This window comes from Saccostrea cucullata, unplaced genomic scaffold (assembly GCF_032062105.1).
Source record: "Saccostrea cucullata isolate Sc308-1 unplaced genomic scaffold, CSIRO_AGI_Scuc_v1 ctg664, whole genome shotgun sequence".
NCBI lineage: Eukaryota > Metazoa > Mollusca > Bivalvia > Ostreida > Ostreidae > Saccostrea > Saccostrea cuccullata.
The window spans coordinates 13,408-37,070 of record NW_026928756.1 but is presented as its reverse complement, the minus strand read 5'-3'; the positions used below and the strand labels follow the sequence as shown (position 1 = coordinate 37,070).

The following is a 23,663-nucleotide window of genomic DNA, read 5'->3' as shown; positions in this document are numbered from 1 at the left end:
TTCTTGTCTGGTGCATACTAGACAACTTTGAAATTCAAACGTCCTGCGAGGACGAAAACATCCATGGAATTCTTGTATTGCGATGAGAGGCATCAAATTCTAAGCATTTAGAACATTGCATCATAATTACTCAGCTTTTAATTATTCACGTGTTTGGTTATTTAATAGTCACAACTTGTATTTTCTGTACTTTTCAGGACAGTAACCATGCATGAAACATGATTATTAAGTATGCTGAAACAGAACATTTTCAGAGGTAATTGTACTGTAATGATTTCTAAATGAATCAGTTAGCAATGGATGGAAATTTGAAAAAATAATAAAATAAAAAGACAATGAATATACATGTAGGAATAATCAAAATAACGAGGCTTCTGTCTTTTCACTGTTTCACACATTGAAAAGAGAAAGTCTTCAATTTTTTCGAAGCAAGAATATTTGCGAAGTCTCGTTTGAAATCATCATTTCGTAAGTTCTGTGGTCGATACAGTGACCTTGTCTGCAAAAGCAATTTATCATTTAGTCAAATGCTGACTAAGCTTTTTTATAACGATTGTTATAACGATTGTTAAGGCATTATCTACACACTGATTTTTCAATGGATTTTTTCCGATTTTTTTTACCTGAACATTCCAAGGTGACTGATAGGCAGGAGATGCTCACTCCTCCATGGCACCTGATCCCACCTCTGATGTTTTGGAGGTCCGTGTTTTCTCTGTTCCTATCTTGTAAATTTTTTTTTACTTTTGAGCTATTCCTTATCTTCATATTTTTTTTATACTTCATTAAAAATCACTCCGTATTTATCCAGGTCTACAACTATTGTACTTTGAGCATAGATCTCTACTTGACAACTCAGTTTTGGTTCCAGGAAAAAGACGTATGAAGAGTGATCAAAAAGTTTTCGAACTATCACAAAACCTCAGTTCAGATTAGAATGAAATCTGGTACATAAATAGCCATAAATAAGTTCTGTAAATAGCATATGTTGTATAATATTTTGCTCCTTCTTTGTGACGTCACAATGTGAAAATTTTGTCAATATATCAATGACTTTTAACAAAAAATGGTGACTCAGTCATGCGCGAGTAATGAACGGTTGTAAAGTTTAAGGTATTCCTTTGAAATTCCTTTGCAGCATCGTATAATAATTTGTATACAGTTAATTAAGACAATACTTCATAGCAGTTCAGTCAATGATTGGACTGCTCGTCTTAGTGAAGGAAGAGAGATCGTTAAAAAAGATACTAGTATTTGTGCTGTTGCCCAGTGAAAGTCGATGTGTTTTTAGCAATTTGTTATGAAAAATCTCAATTTAGAGTTTGAAAAATAGTTGAATATCTTTAAAACAATATAATTATTAAATACCTAGAGTATCGTGTGCTATAGATTTTTAATATATTAGATATTTAATAAAAAGAAGGCGACTTTAAACTTCACATTGAAAAAACGACTTTCCCGAGACAGAGGACTCGGGTTTTGATGGTCGCCAAGCTCATTCTGGAAAAGGATATTCTTATCCACCCACTCTGTTGACGAGATTTGGCCACTTCTTAGAAACAGACTGTTCTTGTTGTAAAAATTAATTTGCATGGAAAGAAATAATCTTTCAGCTTTTTTGACAGAATGATTCGAAGCAGGTCACGTGACAACCAAGATGACATGATTTGCGTATGAGCAGAACGGTGACAGATGTGCATTAAAATCGGAAAGGACTAATTTTAAATATAACAAAATGAAACCAAATATTGTTTTTATTAATTTTTTTTAATAAAATTTATTCAATTAGTTCGCCAACTTTTTTTTTCACCTCTCGCATCTAATAAGAAATAATTATTTAATACATTGTTATCTTATTCAGTGAGATTGATTTTTTTATTATAATTATTATTATTTTACAATTGATAAACAAGAAGCACAGTAAAGGTGATAAAAATTCTTGTGAATAAATATAAGTCTTTCCAGGGATGCATTAACTTTTTTCATTTAAAAAAATTAATATCATGTTATTTCTTATTTAAATGGGGGGAATAGAAGAAGCATTGATGACATGCAATTCTTGGTGCTGTCTGGCTAAGGATCTATGTATTAATTAACAGTAATTTTTAAAAATGATATATAAAGTTAAAACAAAGACATGGTTACGGCCAAAGAAATTTAATTTCTTACGTAGCCTTAATTACAGTCAACACTAACGTATTGTCAGCATCATCAAACTATAAATCTCTTAATGCATCAAATGTTACCAAAAAATGTGAGCAAAATTACGCAAAGTCTGATGAGCTCAAATGATGAGAACCAGCGAAACGTGACAGACAGCGACAAGGGCGATAGATTGTTGATTAATCAATAAAGTTTTACGACTTCATTTGCTCATTTATAGTCTCCGAGTGGACCCCTCTGCTGGAAAGAATAATGAGAACTTTTCACCCAATGAAGAGGCCTTACTGGAAAAAAAGAAAAGAAGCAACATTGGTGTCAGAGAGGGGAAAAAGACATCAGAATATTCTCAAGAAAAATCTGTAAGTTGTAATGAGCTAAATAAAAGTATGTTAAAGAATTAAGTACCTTAACCTTAATTAGGAATTAGTGGAGCGTCATGCATTTTGCTTCGCTCAGTTTCAAAAATATCTGCTATTAAACCCAAATATGCATTCCAGAATATAAAATAACACATCTATCGTTACTTAATTATGGGGTTGCATGTAATTTGCCACCATAAATCAATTATGCATTAGTATGCCCTGGTCCATTGCAGAAGCCACAATCAAAGATTGACCGCGCTAGCTTTTGCCTCCGTCAATTATTAGCGATAAATTTCATTAGCCTGGTATCAGGTAGAATTCCAGTTCACGGGAATTTCCTATAGCTCATGATTGTTTCCCGATCCTTAAGTTACTTTCATAGGAAACTTTTGCTTGATTAAGTGAATAAATGGATTACACCAGTGGAACTAAATATGTTCAAGGCAGTAAAGTGGAATAAAGACCCTTTTACATCGCGGCGGCTCGTACAGAATCTATAATTTTTGCAAGAGTCTAATCTTATCCTATCAAAAGAAGGAAATATACAATGGTTACTTCAACGGTGAGTGATTTTTTTAACTTTGAAATAATTCTTTGAGTAATTTAGATATTGAATTTGATTTATTATTTTGCTTTTCCCCTTTTAGTTCATTTTATGGAAATTGTATCATAATTTGATAAACTTCAATTTGCTTCATATATCCATTCCGCACTACATCATGCATAAGAAATCCATGCTTAAGAGAAGTAAACGTTTCGGTGTATATTTTTAAATTTCAAAAGAAATAAGATATGTTTATGAAACATCGGCAGGTCATTGTCGAGATTAAAGTCTCTCAAAAGTAGGTCATATTGCAATTGAGCTGAAGAACATTGGGTAAAAAATGTTGGTCTTCATCATGTTCATATATTGGACTGTCACAAGAAATACATCAGTGAAACATGAAAACTAAAAACCTCAGCGCCAACCGTTTCAAGTTATGGCATAGGTAAATAATTTTTGAATAGGTCAGGCCATAAAACTTAAACAAGCTCACTTTGGATCTCAGTCTCACTTTTACCAAAGGAAAATATATTGTAAAAGTGAGACTGAGATCAAAAGTGTGCTCGATTAAGTTCTATGCCCCCCAGGCCAGGTCAAGAGATAAAAGAAATGTTGCTACCCAAATTGAAAAGCATTCGAACAAATTAAACCTCAGGCTAGCTATATGCTCTCTCCAATTTTAGGGCATTAAAATATGCAAGTTAAAAAGAGAAATAAGAAATAAACTTTCAAAATGATTTTTATAAATATATTATAGCTGTATATTTCTCTTGAAGGAGTTGTTATTTTCTTCACTTAGCAAAAATTCGAGGATTGTTATTCAACAACAACAGACTATGGTCGAAAAAAAAGTCGATTTGTTGAGAATATCAAAAATATTTAAAAACCAAATTTTTGATGATTGATTTTATATGGGCATTATCATATTGCACTGTACTTTATTTATATGACTGCATTTATGTTTTAATACCTTTCTTACGTTTACTAATATTAGTCGTGGAACTAAACTCGGGTACAATGATACTAGCCCTCAAGAAGCACTTGACATGTTAATAAAGAATAGTGTGTCGGAAAACAGATCAATTCTGAAATTTGTTTTTATGAAGATTTCATTGTTATATACATCTTTTTATTTTCATTGATTGTAAACATTATTTGTCGTAAGGTGTTGACTGAAGTCTTTCAAACAAACTGTTTTATTTATTTTCATAGCGAGTAGACTATGGATTTCTCTGTATTTATATCACAAAACGCACACGGTGGGTGTGAACAGTCGACAGGGAATCCTTTCTCCTCCATGGTAACTGGTTTCACCTCTCATATTTTTGTATCCCACTGACCGGTCCTTCGGATGAGACCGTATAAACAGAGGTCCCGTGTCGCAGTAGGTGCTGGCATGAAAAAATTCCTTCACTGTTCAATGGCTTTGAGTGCCCGGTATAGGACAAAATTTGCAGCTCTCCACCGGCAAGTGGTGGCGTCTCCATATGAGTGAAAAATTCTCGAGAGGGACGTTAAACAACATCCAATCAATTATATTTTCGTTTCATTTTTCCTTCAGTGCTCAGCTCATGATTATTTGTAGCACTGTTTATTACATATTTCAATGTAAACGGTACGTTATAATAAAAAAAATTGCTTGAAAGTTTACCATGATAAGTTTTATAATTCAAAAATGATCAATAAAAACAAAAACGTATTGCCTTTGACCGTTTATTTAGAAAAACTTTTAAGAATCGATATTATATTAAATGTACCTCAAAAAAGCGATTGTGATATTTAATTATGATGACGTGTTTAGCAAACTGTCAACACGTAAGATTAGTGGCATGTGTTAGAGTACTATTTTTTTCTTTTCTTCTTTCATTTGGTTTCGTTAACGACCCTTGCCAATTGCGCTCCATAGAACAATATTATGAATAATTAATGCATGATTTTTTGCGATAGATGTCTGGGGTGTTATCTATTATATTGAGCTTTGTTCCGTTTGCTGGAGAGCGAAAGCAAAAACTGACTTCACATTTGGAAACCAAATTAAAGTTTAAGAATATTTAATTGCATGCTTACTTTTATTATTGTGCATCGACAAATTGCGTGGGGATCTCTCTTCTTAAACAAGTTACTCTCTCCTAAAAGCGATGAATTAATGACTGTTTATTATCATTATAATGATACTCTGATTGTAAGTTATATATCATTACCAACATCATTATATCAACGTTAAAAAAGATTCTTACCTTGTCAGTCACATACTACATGTAGTACTTTTGTGAAAATTTTGTTTCAAACTGGTAAATTAAATAGATAAATTGGAAATTAAGTAATCGGAGAATTCAACAGGGAACATATTAGGAAAAGGAAAAAAAATTGTGATAATTTCAAAATTATTTTCTCTTCAAGTGTCTTAACTCCATAATACTGGTAAACTGGTACATGTTGTGTGCATAATAATATGGAACATAAGTAGAACATAAGTCACACGCCAACTCTGCAAAATTTGAATGTTGCAGTCATTTTCAGATCCTGGAAGAAAGATATTTATTTTGGCAACCAAACGTATTGACTCATTTGATATAGGGCAGAGTTCTTAAATTGCAATTTTTCTTCTTAAAAATTTGTAAAGGATTTTTAAATTATTTATAGACACATAAAAATACTTACTTATCTTAAAGGGACATGGACAATTCGGTTTCCGCTAAAAAAAAAATTTAATTTTTTCTTCCATTTTTTCATGTTTACAAATATTTAACTTAGGTATTTTTAATAATTATGAAAAAATTGGAATATCAGTTGTCGAGATACAAGATAGATGTAGAGCTCTAAGCATTTCTTATGCAAATAAAGCCTTTACATGTTTTTGTTAACATAGCATTAAAAAAAATATAAACAAAAAAACTAATACATGTTCGTTCAAAGAAGATTTTTTCAAAGAAGCTAATTTTAAATACGATTAGACAGTATCTAATGATTTGCTTAATCTCGTTTTGCTAAAAATAGGATATTTTCTATATGGAAACAAAAACAAGGCAAGAGCCTTTTTACATTATGAAGAATTTTAGGTTCTGCATCTCCTTTGTAAATCAACAAATGATGTTCAAACCTTTGCTGGTCGTTTCAATTGCCTTAAATAGGAGATTTTAACATTAAAATTGGTTTTTACAAAAATGAGTTGAAACTGTGTCCATGTCACTTTAAGATACAGAAAATAAAAATTTGTGGCATTTTGTAAAAATTGGCCTTACAGACATCAGATAAGAGACTTTTGATATGACATTAAAAAATTGTTCGACAATCGTGCATATGCTTTCAGAATATTGTTGAATTTCTAAAATGCATATTTGTCATGAAATTTTCCCTTCAAGTATTTTTTTTTTTTGCCTTTCATTTTGAACTGAAATTCAATGTAATAACATTTTGAGATTGAAATTCTCATAAATGTCCTTAAAGATTTTTTGTTTTTGGATCCTGATTCATTTCAAGATTCTTTGTTGTCCAATCTTAAAGAAAAGTTAATCCAGTGTTGCAACATAATATTCGAATTTCATCGTTTGCGAATGCTTCAAGTATTCTACATGGAAGAAATAATGTATGTATTAACATTACAAAAACCCTATACATGTATTTAAGCTTTTTTATGAAATATCTTTAGTGTTGCTACTTAGTATCGTATGACTTTAAAACTGCATGACATTTTGTGTTCTCGTTTGTCTTTGAAAAAAAAACTGAATATTGTAACATAAGAGACTATAAATCTCTTCGCCCACTTGTAAACATAAATATTTAATGAAAGGATCTGTAATTTCCTGGTCTTGTAATGATTGTTCGTTATTTGGCCTTACGTCTTTATTAATTATGTATATGAAACATCCAAAATACTGATGCTGCCTTAAAACTCGATGGGTTCTCTTTTGTTTTTAACTATAGAAAAAACACAAAAGGAGCATCTGTACTTTAACGGAGACGCGCCTTGTTTCCTCATGTATCGAATTTCTTAATTAAAGTTTCTGTTAATCATCGATGACTGGCAATATTATTGAATGTTCTCTTTGTTAACATGCATGTGTTTTCTTCCTCTTCATATTAATTTTTTATTACCTAATAAAAAGTATTCATATAATGTCTATGTATAAATGCATTTATGGAAATATAATCGACATGCTTGTCGATCCTGCCAATGAATAACGTCTTTATTTTTATCCATAGATAATTCGAACACTGTCAACTTTGTGGACTTATTTCCTCAAGTAAAGCTTCAAAATCCTACAGATATCACAGATTTATAGAAGTAATAAGGCAAAGAAAATACAATAGATTTACAGAAAAATTGACAGACCCTGCAAGTGGTAAGGAAGGGCCGTCACAATGACTCCTTTATTCATATAAGAATTTACCCGTCAAGCTGATTTTTTCTTGAATCTATTAATGAGGGCAATTTGTCAGTTTGTCTGAGACAGCAGTTTCGGAAGTTACGCCAAACACAGTTAAAAAATAAATACTGCATTATTACAGTAAAATGTCAAAGCATATGGAACCGAATGAACTCTAAATCCTCTCTGCATATGCTTTGAGCTTGTTATTTTTTTTTCATCGAGACAGTATATATGCTTCATGCCTGAACTCAAATTCTTGAGCCTTTTAAGAGCTTAAACCTTATCTATATTTTGTATAATACTTAAAATTTATTATACAACTTCGGATATTTCATGATTGCATTGTATACATGAAAGTCAAGTACCGAAGTTTACGTTTTCTCCCCTGTTATGAAAAATATCCTATTATCACTTCATTACGATACACGACTAAAGCACAGGAAATATATACCAATTACCTCTGGTCATTAGCAGTAGATAGCTAATGTAAACACCACGTCTTATACAAACAATATGGAATCATCACCAATTACTGGTCAGTCTACCTCTCGAGTCTTGGAATGTTTTCCGTGATACTAGACGACAATCCATGTTTTCTCAAACGGGTTTGGACACATCTCTGGTAGGGTTTCTTTTGTTTTTGTTTATTCTGAAAATTAAAAGAAACAAATTTATTTGACTGTCTACAGTTGTTTTTGACAGTTGAACATGCGAATAGATTGAAAATCCGATATTGGAATAATTTTCAGTAGAATGTTGCACATGATTGTATGAAGTGTGAATTTTGGGGATCGAATACTTCCTATTTATATGCGTCACATCCATAGGTAGAAATTCTATTTATTAATATACTTACTCCAGTAAAATAGAATTACTTTTTTTAAAAGTCAGCAGGGAAAATGTACAAAATAATGACAGTGCGTGATCTTAAAAATCGGGAAAGAGTAAAACCTTTAAGTATCTAATCTCGTAAATAAGACCCAGCCTTAAATTGCTATCTTGTATCTCCAAGGAAATCGAGCCGTATCCAAAGGGGTATTATTGGCCTGCTATTCCAATAAGTTACGTGCTGTTTAAGTGTATATTTTTGTTTCATCAATAGAGTCCTAGTGCTAGATTCTTGTAGAAACCCCGTCCATAATTGCTCGCATGGGTGTTCGGGGACAACATAAAAACCTATTGATTTGCTTTGTATTTATTAGCACGCGCAGGTGATAATTCTTTTAACTCGCCATCTGCTTAAAAATCTCGATCAATTGGAATTCTTGTCATAATAATTATTTTCCTTTCAATTAAACCTGCGGAGTATAAAAATAACGAGAAAGCATAAAGCTAAGATATTTCATTTACCTTGCGCGTGTCATTTAAAACGCTGATTGAAAATAAAATGGGTTTTTAAATGGAGGAAAAAAAACGGCGAAAGTTCAAAATGTGTATATATTTTCCAAGTTGCCCGCATATCAGGTGAGAAAAGATTATATATATTGTAGGTTAGTATGTTACGACAGGATCCCTCTTCACACTGAACCCGAGGTGAGCATTGATTATTCAAGGAGGATATAAAGAGACTAATAGGTCTTTTGCATTTTCAGGAACTGGGCACGGAGTGTCACCGATGTCTATACACGTGATTCCATCTTGAGGAATTAATGTCAACACTTTTTGCAGAGTAAGTACAATATATTTCACTTTTTTACTTGTTCTATATAGCAGGTGAAGCAATCTTTTTTTCTAAAATGCTTATTTTTTTCCCTTTTTAATGACATTGTCCGTAAGTATCTCGTGATTTTTTTTTTCTTCATATTTAATCCGTGCAAGTCGAGCTACATATTATTTGATGAAATGATTTTAATTCTTAAGATTTCCTCATATTCAATACCAAACTTGCTTGATAAAAAAAATACTCAAATGAAACTGCAATTTAGAACTTATGATATCAAGATTTACATGTCATTTTTCATCAAAAACTGAGTTGTATTTTTTAGTTATTTTTCAATTAAAGTTAACATTTATTGGAACATTCAGTAGTGTTCATACATAAGTACGATTTTGAATATATTCTTAATGGCAAATACAAATTAACAACTTTTTGGATTTTAAACGAACATTTAAATGTCAAACGCATTTTCATGTTGCATGTATCTGGAAATGATGGGGTTGTCATAGCAGCGTTATTTCTGTGATGCTTGTATTTCAAAGTCTGATATTTTGATAAACAAGTTTGTATCATATTCTTACAATAGATCACAGCAAGACAAAGTCAATTCTTCATCGGGGACTTGTCATTTCGCGCTCTGTGTTCTCTGAAGTAACGTATTACGTCTATCGGGTTAGGAAAAAGAGTAATCAGTATCGTGAACCCAACATCCGTTTTGTAATTAGTCTCCTGATTTAGCTAGTAAAGGAGATAACAATTTCGCAATAATCCTGAATAATTCCACGTCTGGCGTCCATATACATGTACAATTGTAGAGCTTAACTTCGTTATTTACCAAATATAGGCCTTAAGTACATGTTATAATTGCAAAATACATTCAAAGGAAGGCACACTCAATGTAATAACTGCAATCATACATGTATGAGCCGAAAGGTAAGTCTCTACTGTATATCATATATTCTCAATCGTTTGAAATTCGAATTGTTAATTAAAGTAAATATATCGAGTAATGTTTTATACTTTTATATTTGTTCGTTAAATTTAGTGCAAATTTGTTCCGTTACGTACATGTGTAGGTGCTCTTGGTAAATACTTTAGTTTACATTTTAATTAGACGTATACGTAAATTAACGTTTTTAATTCCAAATAATTCTTATCAAGTTTGTAAGAATGTGATTCATTTTCATTGCTTTTTAATAGTATCTTGTGGTATTTGCATTCAAATTAGGAATATAAACTATAGGATATGGAGCACTATACATGAAGCTCTACTAACGCTGAGATAAACACCACGGCCAAAAACAATGAAAATATTCAAAGAGAACAAGCATTATAAGAGTTTTTCTTAATTAGCAATTATACTATATAGTCCCCTACCATCAAGTTCAAGTATATGGTTCCGATTACATTTGATTGTCATAATTGCTTCCAAAAATGCAAACTTGATCTTTAACTCATCAAGGTACACTCACAAAATCAGCTCAAAGTCGGCAAACTTTTTGAAGAAAAAAAATGCGGAAAACCTTTTCAAATTATGAAAAACATCCGTCAAAAATCATTAAATCAGAACAAATTGCAAAGTATCATCAAGATACACTGTTGACAAAAAATCAGCTCAATTCTGCATTTGATTAATAAAAAAAGGTTAGAAAACCAAGTTGGACAGACTTATAGAGGGACAGCTAGACGAACTGATGCAGAGGAAAACTGTAGTCCCCTTCGGTTTCACCGGTAGGGGACCAATAATTCAAATATATACCGGTATTACTATATAGACACATTAAATTGTCCAAAAAGTAAGACCAATCAAGGTAATTTGTACATACTTCAAAGTGACAATTCCTGTTGAGATAATTCTTGTAAGGTAAGTGCATAAAAAATCCACCGCCAAAACATCTTCTAAATGAATCAGAAAGCACTTTTGTTTAAAGCCAATAACGTCAATACTTTCCCCCCTTCTGTAGATAAAAGTTTTATTTTTCAGAAAAAAGTTTTCCATCAAAAAAGAGACTGACCAATTGAAATGACATGTATTTTATTAGAGTGAATGTTGAAAATAAATTCCGTTCGTTTTAATACAAGAATTTTACGAACAAATGCGTCTTTTTCTCTTGGCCTTGATATTTTATAGCCAGATATTGGCCGCCAGATTCAAAACGTATTCAAGAATGAAATTCCTTAAAAGGTTATTTTGGTATGTGGATATAATTACAGTTATACTGTAAAAGCAGTGTTATGTAAGTTAAATAATGGTAAATTATTCCTTCATTTTATTAATTACAGAGATTATACTAAGAATTAGCCCAGTATATTGATTTTAACACAACCCTAAAGCGAAAGGTTACCATTTATTTAAGTTCTAAAACTCTTTGCTTTACAACTTCCAGCCACATAATAAGGTCTAACAATAGAGGCAATGAAAAAATGAGTTTTGGTCGATATTATCAGAACACAAGTTGACAAAAGCAAGAAAACCATTGGGTAGTAGGTTCATTCATTGGAGCAGAAATCTAGTTAAATGCAGACTTCATTCATTGAAACTCCATGATAATTACACCGTTTAAAAGATTGTGACGAGGAATATGAAGAAATAACTTAATCCAAAACCTAGTGTCAAGTGCAAAGTGTCGTCAGGCGAACAGAGTCAAATAAGATTTCATTGTCGAACTATCAGACGCGTAACGCAGTTATACAGAATGGTGATTAGCCTATCTAATGCAGGCGAATATTCCGAGTACCTCAATCCAGTGGCTTAATTGCGCCAAAAAGCATACGGGTTTTGGTTTTTGTATCCATGGTTTTAGCGATTGCATTGACGTGTTACTTATTTTTTACCTTTGGGCTTGACTGGGACGCGACACGTTTATCGAATGAAGCCAATATTCATTTCGAGGATTAATTAGAGGTTGTATGATGGGTTCTTAGATAAGTATTTATTGACTTGAAGCGTAATTAAAGAGAAAATACAACATGCAGTTGCATCATGACAGGAAAAGAATAAAGAAAAGAGATTCAAATGAAAACTAGTGGGTATTGTTTTTTTAACAAAAAACACATGTCTCCCCTTCTTTACCAACATTTTTACTATCAAGGTCAAAAATAATAATGCAGTGCATCTTTCAAGTCTTAAAAATGATCTAAAGTTATGGTCTGGTCTTGTTTTTTTCCTTAATTTAACCTTGAATGAAGAAAGTGGTCAAGGTCAAATAATTTAATGTAGTGTATTTAGGCTTAAAATTGTCTTTACTTGTTCCAAGTTTAAAATCCGAATGTCAAGAAAGGTCTCAAGTTATGACTTAGGATATATTTCATATGAACGTTTGACCTTGACCCAATAATAATTAGATCAAGGTAAAAAATTTTGATCACACAGACTCTCCATCTATGTGTCCTCTGCATGTTCCAAGTTTGAAGTCTAAATGTCAAAGTTTTCTAAAGTTATGTTCAAATCATGTTTTTTCTCTACTTGACCTTGAAGAAAGAAAGGGGTCAAGGTCAAAGTCCAGGTGCACTTAATGTCTTCTTTGTATGTTACAAGTTTGAAGTCCTAATATCAAAGGGTACTAAAGCTATGACATAAACTCTATTTTAATGTGAAATTTGACCTTGACCCAATAATATTGGATCAAGGTCAAATATTTTGATCACAAGCAGCCTTCTCCAATGTGTCCTCTGCATATTACCATTTTGAAGTCTAAATGTTAAAGGTATTTCAAGTTATGGTCAAATGTTTTTCTTCATTTGACCTTGAAGAAAGAAAGGGGTCCAGGTCTAAGTTGAAAGGGGTCAACGTCTAAGTTCTGGTGCACTGCATCTTGTACTTAACATCTTCTCTCTATGTTTTAAGTTTGAAGTCCTAATATCATAAGGTTTTCAAGCTATGGTCTAAACTCTATTTTGATGTGAAAGTTTGACCTTGACCTTATAAACATTGGATGAAAGTCAAAATTTTTTTATCACATACACCTTCTCTTATGTGTCCCCTGCATATTCCAAGTTTGAAGTCTAAATGTCAAAGGTATCTAAAGTTATGTTCAAATCATTTTTTTTCTCTATTTGACCTTGAAGAAAGAAAGGGGTCAAGGTCAAAGTTCTAGTGCATTACGTCTTGTACTTAATGTCTTCTTTCTATGTCACAAGTTTGAAGTCCTAATATCAAAGGTTACTCAAGCTATTTCCAAAACTCTATTTTAATGTAAAAGTTTGACCTTGACCTTATAAATAGTTCAAGGTCAAAAAATTTGGTGCCGTGCACTCCGCCTTTAGGTCATCTATTTATGTTCCAAGTATGAAGTCTTCAGGTCAAAGGGTATTCGAGTTACGGCCTGGACAAAATTTGGATGAAGAAGAATAAAAATAAGAAGAATAAGAAGAATAAGAAAATCGACAAAAACAATATGTCTCCCCTTCGGAAGGGGAGACATAATGAAGGATGCAACATTGCATCGTAAAATTATTATTACATGTATATTGCTGCTTGTTGAAACTCATGTAAGTGAAAAATATTTGAGTTTAGATGATGAGAAATCTGTCCTATATTCAAATGAAAACGTTTGAAACGGAACAAAATGAAGTACTCTTTCTGAATCTCCATTCCATTACTTTCAAAAGAAAAGATCTTTAAAAATTAAAAAATTCAAATCAAAGATTCGTTCAATTCAATGCACTTGAAAGTTGCTTGAAAAGATTATATAATGCATGTAATATTTTTTCTGAACTTTCACATCTTATATTGATAGTTTAAGAAGAAGATGAAGTGGTTCTAATTTTGTGAACCAATCCAATACATGTATCTATTTAGATTTCTAATTAGGATACATGTGTCATTAAATATACAGATCAATGACAATTTAGCATGTGTCTCTGATACGAGTGAGACCAAAGCACCGCTTCAAAGCAATAAAGAATATTTTAAAAGAAATGACAGAGTATTAATAAAGAGAAGGTCATTAACAAGAATAAACCCTAAACAAATAAGATGTTAACACCTATATCATGTTTTATTATGAAACAGAATTACTCAGTGAACCTGCTGTTCATTGATGGAAATGATAGAAATGTCGTCAATTCTTAAAATCATTCAATGCAATGCCATTTCTTTTCTAGAGTGATATGATGCTGCTTGCTTGGGGCATCGTATGGTTGACATTTACGGCCGATGTTGTTGAGGGGACTTGCTTCTTTCCTGAACACCTGAAAAACAGCGAGTGGCACTACAAAGTGTCATCGGGAAATGGTAAAAAGCAGACTTTTCGGTTTAGTGGTGAAGTTTTATCAGTGAAGGATGTACATGTACCGAGTGATTCCTACCAGCTGTATTGTGTTGAAAGGCGTGGGGAGCATGCCTTCTTGTTCGAGTCCCCTTCTGCATCGTCGAAAAAGTACAAATGTATTGAATTTTTGGAAAGAGGCCAGTCCATTTTGCAGATGAGAACGTCTTCCTATTCAGAGAGTCCTAACGTTTGTAATGACCGTAACTTGAATTTGGATGAATGGTTATTGGTCTCATACGAAGAGATGACCAAAGAGATCGGAAGATGTCCATTCAGCGGTGGCTTCAATTTAAAAATAAGAGATTCAAATGGAAATGCTCATGGTTGTAATCATATGGAACTTCCAATGAGATTAGAAAGCGAATGTATTGCAGGAGAAGGGATGACATTTGACTTCAGAAGAAGCGAATGCACGTACTTTGTTCCTATGAATATCTTCCAGAAAACGTTCTGTGTGACAAACTGGAACACGAGAAATTTCATATTAGTGATCATTAAAGCAGTCAATGGGAATGGAATATGGATTATGAGGGTACCTAAACGTGATTTAGGTTATTATAATAGTAGGATTGTTGTAGAATTGTTTACTGATTTGATTGCAAGTGAATCGAATTCAAACAGTGATATAGAAAAGTCTTACTCTCTTACATTAGAGAAGGAAGTGCAACGAAGTTTTTGTGCGGACGAATACGAGTCCTGTACGAAAAGACTGTGTTCCCCCGTAGATATTCGCCAGTGTCCCAAATCATGTGGAACGTGTGACCCTAACACTGTTCTGCCAATATGCTCTTTTCCTCGAAGATTTTTAGGAGAATGGTATTCTCAAGACATCATTGGGACAAAGAGAGTAAACATCAGCGATTCCACTCTTTCAATAGACAACGTTGGGCAGTTTTCTTGCGTACAATTCGACGACTCTCCATCTCGCTCTACCAGAAGGTTTACAACGGAATCTGTATACTATAATGGTTGCAGACCTCGATATACCTGTGTAGCATTTAAACGCCTGGGTAAATCCGTCCTGGGGTACAGTATAGGTCAGAGTTTTGTTTGGCCGATCACATTAGACAGTCCTGGAAGGACTATTTGTGATGATTCTCGTTTTCGTCCTGACGAAGACCCAATCAGTGATTTGTACCACTCATACGATAATTCATACAAACCAATATTGCCAATTTCAAGAACATTCATACCGACAAAGTGCGATTTGCCTTCATTATTTTCATTTACTGCCCATTTTGGTAACAACAGAACTTGTTTAGGTGAATTTTATGAAGACTGTGCTAACCCTAGTGTATTTCGTCTGGATTATCACAACTGCAGATATACGTCAGTGACGTCATATACATATTATTGCGCAGCAACATTTAGAGAAAATTATTGGGAGAAACTTGTGATTTTACAAAGTGCTACAGAAGCTAAAGATTCCAAGTGCTTATCTTTTTCTACAGTTTACCCAGATCGTGCTTTTTTTCTTCCAACGAGTCACTGTGACGTGTACGCATGGCAGTACGTTGATGCCAATATTCGCCAGTCACTCGTGGAATTCACAATACGTTCTACCGGTGAAAAATGTAAGTTTATACCCACAACAACGACGGTCACCGTGCCGACAACAACGTCCACTAGTGAGGGACTTCCGCTTCCGACTTCTAAACTTCCGGTTAGCCCTCAAACAGGAAAACAACAGAAATTAGACATGGCTGTAGATTCAGCTATTCAGAGTGATTCTTATGAAGCAAAAGACAATTACCAAGAAATAATAAAAACGACAATGTCAGCAACTCAGACTGCAAAATCCGCAGATAATAATCACCGTCTAAAAACTGTGGACGAGAGAATGCGCGAAACAAATCATTCTGTAAAATGTCGATCTTCATTTACGAATTTTATTTTAATTGGAACAGTATTCTTTAAATATATGTTTAGTCTATTGTATAATTTATAATTTTTGGATTGCGTTGCCAAATGCCAAATCTTGTGTTTTTCAGTTTGTTTTGTTTTTTAACGGAAATTTGTCGTTTTTTATGTATCAATGAATTTTATTATTAGATTATGTATTTTCAGTTTGGAAAGTTCAAGAAGGTATGACCAGACTCGATTTTTCACTCTTGCGTAGATCTCTTTGAATCTTATAAAGCGCGTTGGCAATTCGTATTAATTTTTCTATGTAAAAGGTATCAGGTCATAACTTCATTGAATTTTTGATACTGAAATAATTGGTGTTAAGTTCTTAAACATGTATATACATTCCAATTACACGCAAGGTATTTGAGGTGTCATTCAGACATACAGAAAATGAAGATCCGTCTTGTTTATCATTGTTTATTATTTTTATTTAATTAAATTGTGAACAAATATAACAATTTCTTTCAAAGAAGTCTTGCATCTCATGACATTGTAAATATAAAACTGTACAGATAAATAACACAGTACAAAAATGTTCCATTAATCATTTGCAGGACGAGGCAAGGTCTTTTTTGTTTAAAGTTATATCAATATTTTGAATATAACTTTTGTTGAAAATCTTTTTTTTTTTAATTTCTAATTCAGACCAACTGTACACGAAGAAAAACAAAACGTTGATCTTGTCTTTTTGTATAAAGTATAATATCTTTTTTTAAATGATATTGATAGTAGCATTTCTCTACCATGAATCATTTATACTATGTATCTGAAAAAAGCAATTTATAGGTATATCAATGAACATTGATTTTTTTAGTCTCGATGTTTGTGGAAATTAAATTTTTCAAAGTCCCTATGCTGGTAATTAGCTAGATCATGTTTCTTGTCGTAATCTCATTAAGGCCTACACAAAAAAGATTATCAGAAAGTGAGATAAATTCAACTTGGAACACAGCTGCAGAAACGTGTTTATAATCTTAACTGATCCTTGTACAAACAAAATTCAATTAACCTTATATAAAGCATAATGGTTTTACAAAAAATGCATTCTTTCTCATTTATCGTGTTGTTCTATGTGAAAATACCAAAAAGACTGAAATTAATTTCGGTCCAACGTCAATAGCTTAACTTCCGCTTCTCACACAAAACACATATACGAGTAGGACAATGACAAATTATACAGATCCGTTATATAATTATCAGGAATGATTTCCTCATTGTGCTACAAAAAGAAACATTAAGGAATTTCAAAGTACAATTAAGAATTCTGTCGAATAAACACAGTGAACATTAACATGATTAAAGAATAGAATTAGTATTATAGATATGGTACAATTCTCAGTTAACCTTGGACTTTCTGGAGGGCATGTCTTTCTCGACACTACCTAATAAGCGTTTCTCAAATTGCGAATAGATTCTCATTGGTTTAGAAATTAATAACATCAGCAACTTTAAATTGTTGTTGAAAACGATGAGACGTCTTAAGCCCAACCCCTTTACCGTAGAAACACTATCATTGATTCATTTCTACACTCTTTGACATTCGCCGGTATGTATATTTCAACCATGAGTGAAAGGCTGTGCAAATTTCAGACGCTAATTAAGTAACGTCGAGAATAAATACGTCTTACTGAAAGTCCAAGGTTGACTGAGAGTTGTACTAATTCTTCCCTGAGATCAAAATTTTGTGATGTATATTCTTTTATTTATATACATAACAAGATTTTGAACATACATAACAAGATTTTGAATATACATCACACGATTTTGAACATACATAACAAGATTTTGAATATACATCACAAGATTTTGACTATAAATCACAAGATTTTGAACATACATAAAAAGATTTTGAATATACATCACAAGATTTTGAATATAAATCACAAGATTATCGAATAAAGCAACGTTTTACACGCCATAAGTATATTTTTCAAATAATTATCAAAAGCAATGTTTAGTTGAAAAAGCAATGTGGAAATCGACCATCGATACATTGCGTTTAAAAGGAAAACAACAATAAGTAATACCGGGTATTTAAATTTTAATGAACATAAAGAATTTTTTGTCAATTACTGAAATGACCAACTACAAACCTTTATAACTCCCTTGCATATGTTTGAAAAACTATTTATTCAATTCTGAGAGTTGTCTGTATAATTCATCAACCAGAACAAGTTTATGGATTGTTGGGTTAGTCTTACCTCTGTACTTGTCAATTTCTTTCTTGAGCATGTCCCACGGATGCTCTTTATAGATTAAAGTCAGCTGATTTTTCTGGCCAACCAATCCTTCCGATTGTTTCTTCTTCGACATACTGATGGGCCACTCTCGAATGGTGCTGTCTGGTTTGATACAACACCAGTTGTACAGGATGTAGGTGAAGAACAGAGGTCGATCTAAAGAAATCTATAAACAAAACAAATATGTTAAGAGGGTATACGACACAGACCCCTGGAAATTCATAGGGCGGGATCAAGTGCCTGTAACATCAACTTATTAGTGATTAGCAGGCCTTGCTTTAAAAATCGATTGTTTCTCAAAGCAATTAAATATAATCCTTTTTCCCCCGCTTTCGCGAAAGCGAGGGAACATTAAATCTCATTCGTCCGTCCGTGTTTACGAGAGTGCATTTATTGGGTATTTTTCATGCCAAGATTGTACTTATTGGGTACTTTTTGCTTATTGGGTATACCCAATAAGAAGTGTCACTTATGCTTAAAACACCCTAATTGGGTATTTGCAGGTTAGTACCCAACAAAACTTGGACACGACGATTTGTCCAAAAAATTCCAAAAAAGTTGCTTTCACGGACGCATGTTTTGTGTTTCAGAAACATTCGGAACTCTAAATTTTCGAGAGTTCCGAAAATCAACTTCCGTTGATCCTGATCATAACAACGTTTGTTTTCATGGAAAAAAATATGGCGACTAAGAAACACTTAATGTCAACAAGATTGTCTGATTGACAAAAGAAAAGGTAAGTTTATTCGATTAATATTTATCTATTGCTGGGTTCTTGTTTAAGGAAATGTGTGTCCGTCCGTCTGTACGTCCGTCTGTCTGTCCGTCAGTCTGTCCGTCCGTCACAAAAACTTTAACCTTGCCCATAACTTTTGACTCAGTAAAGCTATGACTTTCATATTTGATATGTGTATTCCTTGTGACAAGACCTTTTTTTTGGTACCACGAAATTTGACCTTGGAGTTTGACCCACTTTTACACAAAAATTCCAAACTTTTACTTTGGCCATAACTTTTGAATGGTAGGTACTAGGACTTTCATATTTCACATATATATTCTTTGTAGCAAGTCCTTTTATTGGATGCAACAACTTTGACCTTATGACATTGACCTTGGAGATTTCCGTACTTATGAAATAAACTTTAACCTTGACCATAACTTTTGAATGGTAAAACTAGTTTCATAATATATATATATATATTATTTTGTGAGAAGACCTTTCAAAATACCAAGAACTTTGCCCCTTGGACCTTGACCTTGGAGTTTGACCTACTTTTCAAAAACTTTGACCTTGGCCACAACTTTTGAACAGTAGATATCAGGACTTCCATATTTCACATATGTATTTTTTGTGGCAAAACCTTTCATTTGATACCAGCAACCTTGACCTTGGAGACTTTTTATACTTATGAGAAAACTGTAACCTTGACCATAACTTTCGAATGGTAAGGGCTAGGGCTTTCATACTTCACATAGTAATCCTTTTGAGAAGACTTTTCATTGGATACCATAAACGTTAACCCTTTGACCTTGACCTTGGAATTCAGTGATAATTTTTTAATAGATGACTTATGATAAGGCGTTCATATTAGACACAAAATGTCATTTAAAAAAATGACATCTCACCCAAAAAGACATCGAAAGCGGGGGACCACAATTCTTTGAATTTGCTTGTTTATTCTTAAAGCTGGCCGACGGGCTGTTTTACAACGACTAGACAAAAATAACACTTTTGTGGTTCAGATTCACTTCAAATTAATATTCATGTCCGTTTTCATTATTCTGTAGAAAATTATAAAGTATTGGGGGTTTTTAATGAAAATTTAATGACAGTCAAGATGAAAATTTTTATTAGGTTTAATTAAATTCCCTTTTTAAGCGCTAAGCGCTTTCTGTCAGCGTAAATCTACTTCCGTTCGCGATCCAGCGCCTCTATAAGCAAGTTAGATAACTCCTCTTGTTATTCTAAAAATACGCAACTGGAAATCCCTGACTCTCTTCCTGCTATTTTAGTGTACTGCTGCGTCACGTGCATTTCTAGTAATAGGAAGCAATTAGTGAGGTAGAGAAATATTCCACAGCTAGTAGATAAAAGCAGTTCTTACCATGCTCTTCACTTTACATTGTAGTTCATTTAAATCATGTAGGCACACATTACTTTTGTTTCATGTAGCTAATAATTGCTGCATCTATTGCACAAATACTTAATTAAAAGTAGTATATTATTTATCATGTACATGTAATATAGTGATTGAATAAATACATAATTTAAAAATCAGATAGGATTTTGATAATTAAATAAATCTCAAACTGGAAGTGAGTTACTAGTATTCTGTATTAAAAAAAATAAAATTGATTAATAATGCACTACTTACATAATATGGTGTGTTCTTTATAACATATCCATAAAACTATTATTTTTTTCTTCTAGACCCTTACTTCAGGAAGTGTAACTAAAACAAGCCTTCCTCTTAACACCTTGCACCATACCGAGAGCTATCAGTGAAGATGATTATCGCATTTAAGTATCAATTAGTAACAGACTGCAATGCATTCATGAACTGTCTTTTTTAATGTCTTTACTTGTGTTGTACTCTATAATTGTATCATATGGGTCAACATTATGCAAATAATTCGAAAGGAAAGGCAGTTTCTGTGGCTGTACAGGCATGTAGGGCATGTGGTGGTTGTGTTTTCAAGGAATCCATTCAAATAGTATAACTTATTTCTCGGTATAGTGTGCTTTAAAATTGTGTGTAGTGTGCAGGATCTGGCGAAAAATGCTAAAACCCTTTACATGTAATTAACGTTCTTAGCAATGGGCAGGAATAGGGCTAATGTAATGTTAAGCAAACAGTTTGATACATGAAGCAGAAAACTATAAGGAAGAAATAGTTTATGTAAAAATATGCCTCAGCTGTGTTGCTAATTCAATGAAAACTAAATAAAAACAGAATAAAACAACGTTGTATATCTTCATGAAGATTTATTAATACTTGAGATTAATACTTGCATATATTTTCTTTCTTGGTCTCTTGAATTAGTTATCATTGAAATAGCAGAAAATTATGAGCAATTATTTTCAGTATTCCTTTTCAACTAGCACGACAATGTCGTAGATATGTTTCTCCTCTCAGCATGTTTTGCATGGTAGTGAAGATCATACATACACTAGTAAAGAATGGTGTAAAGCACCAAGCGTCCGTAAAAAATATTGGAGCATTTTAAATCATTTTGACAATAGTCAAAAAATGCTTTTAAGGGTTAAATGAATTTTTTTATTCCAAAGAAGAAGTGTAAAAAAAAAAATATTGTAAAAAAGTAATATTTACAAATGAGTAAAACATCGTGATATCAACACAAATTTTACTGCAAATACGCCATAAATCATGTATTTGAAAATCAGAAATTAAAGGATAGCATCGAAAGATAAATTTTTATACTCAAATGTCTATTTACCTATTAAATGTGTCTGACAAAAAGGGCGTTAATTCTACGGATGTTCATTTCATCTACATAGAGCTTTGTTACATGACGATGTTACAAATATGATGCCAATCTTCAGTTTGAAACACTCGTAAACGCGGAATGAATGTGTTATTGAAAATGATCACCAGAAGATTTTAGAAGGTGTTGCACACAAATGATACGAATTTTAGCGACATTTAAAGTGTTTAAATTTATTTCAAAATACCTCTAATACAAGGTGATGGGGAAAGAAAATATTTTTACACGCAGAAATATTTTCTTGTAATTTCATGTATGTGATATTGATTGATTTTTTGACAGAGGAAGAAAATGTAAAATGCTTTTAAAAAAGTCATTAGACAATGTTGAATTTCATAATCAAACGGGAAGTTTTCAGAACTCACTAGTATTTGATTATGTACCAAACAACTGTGTTCGCCCTAGCGCTGTCGCACTGTCAACCTATTGCTTTCAATCAATACAACAGGAAATTTAAATTCAAAATAATTCTGGAGAATTTCAAATCAATATACTTAGCGCTTCCCAGTACTTTCAGTACTTTGATTATTACTCACGCCACAATAATGTTCAGATCGCCAGGTACTATTTTTATTACATTTGCCGGTGTATCCTATTTTCAGTTTTCATGTAAAGTGCATGAAGGTACTAAAATATCATAACAAAAAGTGGTGTGTGGTACTTAATCCATTTTTCCTCCTATTATTTTTCAAACGTTGGCCCCTATCATTCGGTCCCATTTTGACCAAAGGTAATATTATGATTTTAACAAACCTGATACTATACTATTTTAAAATGAATATGAAAAAAAACCACGAAAAGCTCCTATAGAAATTGAGTACATTCATATTTCTAAACATGCCTTATCTTTTGTATTTTAGTCAAATTTCCTCCAGTTTTTTTTAAATATGAAGGTGAAAAGAGACATGTACTTAGCAGCAACATTCGATCATAAGCATTGTCAGTAAGGATTAATATTTTTCCACCGTTGATATCAATTTTTTTTTAAAATCGCATATACTTTTTAAAATATCTGTGCTTTTTCTTTCGATAAAAATACCGATAATAGTTAACCTATAAACGATTCATCTTCGTTCCCTAGCAAAGTAGGGTGAACACAGACTTAAGATAAAACCCATTTACAAATGAAACAAAACTTCCGTCTGTAGGAAATCATGTACATTGCGTCTCAAGTAATGAGAGAGAGGAATACTGAATTAGACACAAATGATAAGGATAATATTTTCCCGAATCCTTTTATTTGGTAATGTCACCGTACGAAGGAAATTTATTTCGGATGTTAACAATCTTTCAGTGCCATCGTCGGGTGATGCAGAATTTTCATCATGATGCACATGAAATAAATGTTAATAGAAGACTGAAAAACAGTGTTAATTGCTCTCCAAATGTGACAAATGATAACATTATTTATAAAACGAATCTACAGGATCCCAAAGACGTTTTGGATGTAAAGATGATAGATTATACTCTTTGGATCACCCTAGTGCTAATAAATGAATATATATTATATATATACTCAGTTCTTCATAATAGCATTGGATATCAGAATATATACTAAAACTTGTGTATTTTTCCGTGTTTGTTCTCCTAAAATTCTATCATTTATTTTCAAATTTAAATTGCACACTTTTCTTAGTTC

At 32.5% G+C, this 23,663-nt stretch overlaps 1 protein-coding gene across 2 annotated transcripts; it reads left to right on the top strand.

Moving 5' to 3' along the window:
• The first annotated feature begins 2,754 nt into the window (after positions 1-2,754).
• On the top strand, positions 2,755-17,301 carry LOC134278658 (uncharacterized). 2 transcript variants are annotated; one of them, XM_062760955.1, is made up of 3 exons: positions 2,755-3,087; positions 9,032-9,108; positions 14,203-17,301. In XM_062760955.1, exon 3 carries the CDS (start codon positions 14,209-14,211, stop codon positions 16,315-16,317), a length of 2,109 nt encoding a protein of 702 aa, XP_062616939.1. In that variant the 5' UTR covers positions 2,755-3,087; positions 9,032-9,108; positions 14,203-14,208; the 3' UTR covers positions 16,318-17,301. The 2 variants fall into 2 exon arrangements, with proteins under 2 accessions (XP_062616939.1, XP_062616940.1); XM_062760956.1 differs by lacking the exon at positions 2,755-3,087 and adding an exon at positions 7,882-8,061.
• The last annotated feature ends 6,362 nt before the right edge of the window (positions 17,302-23,663 follow it).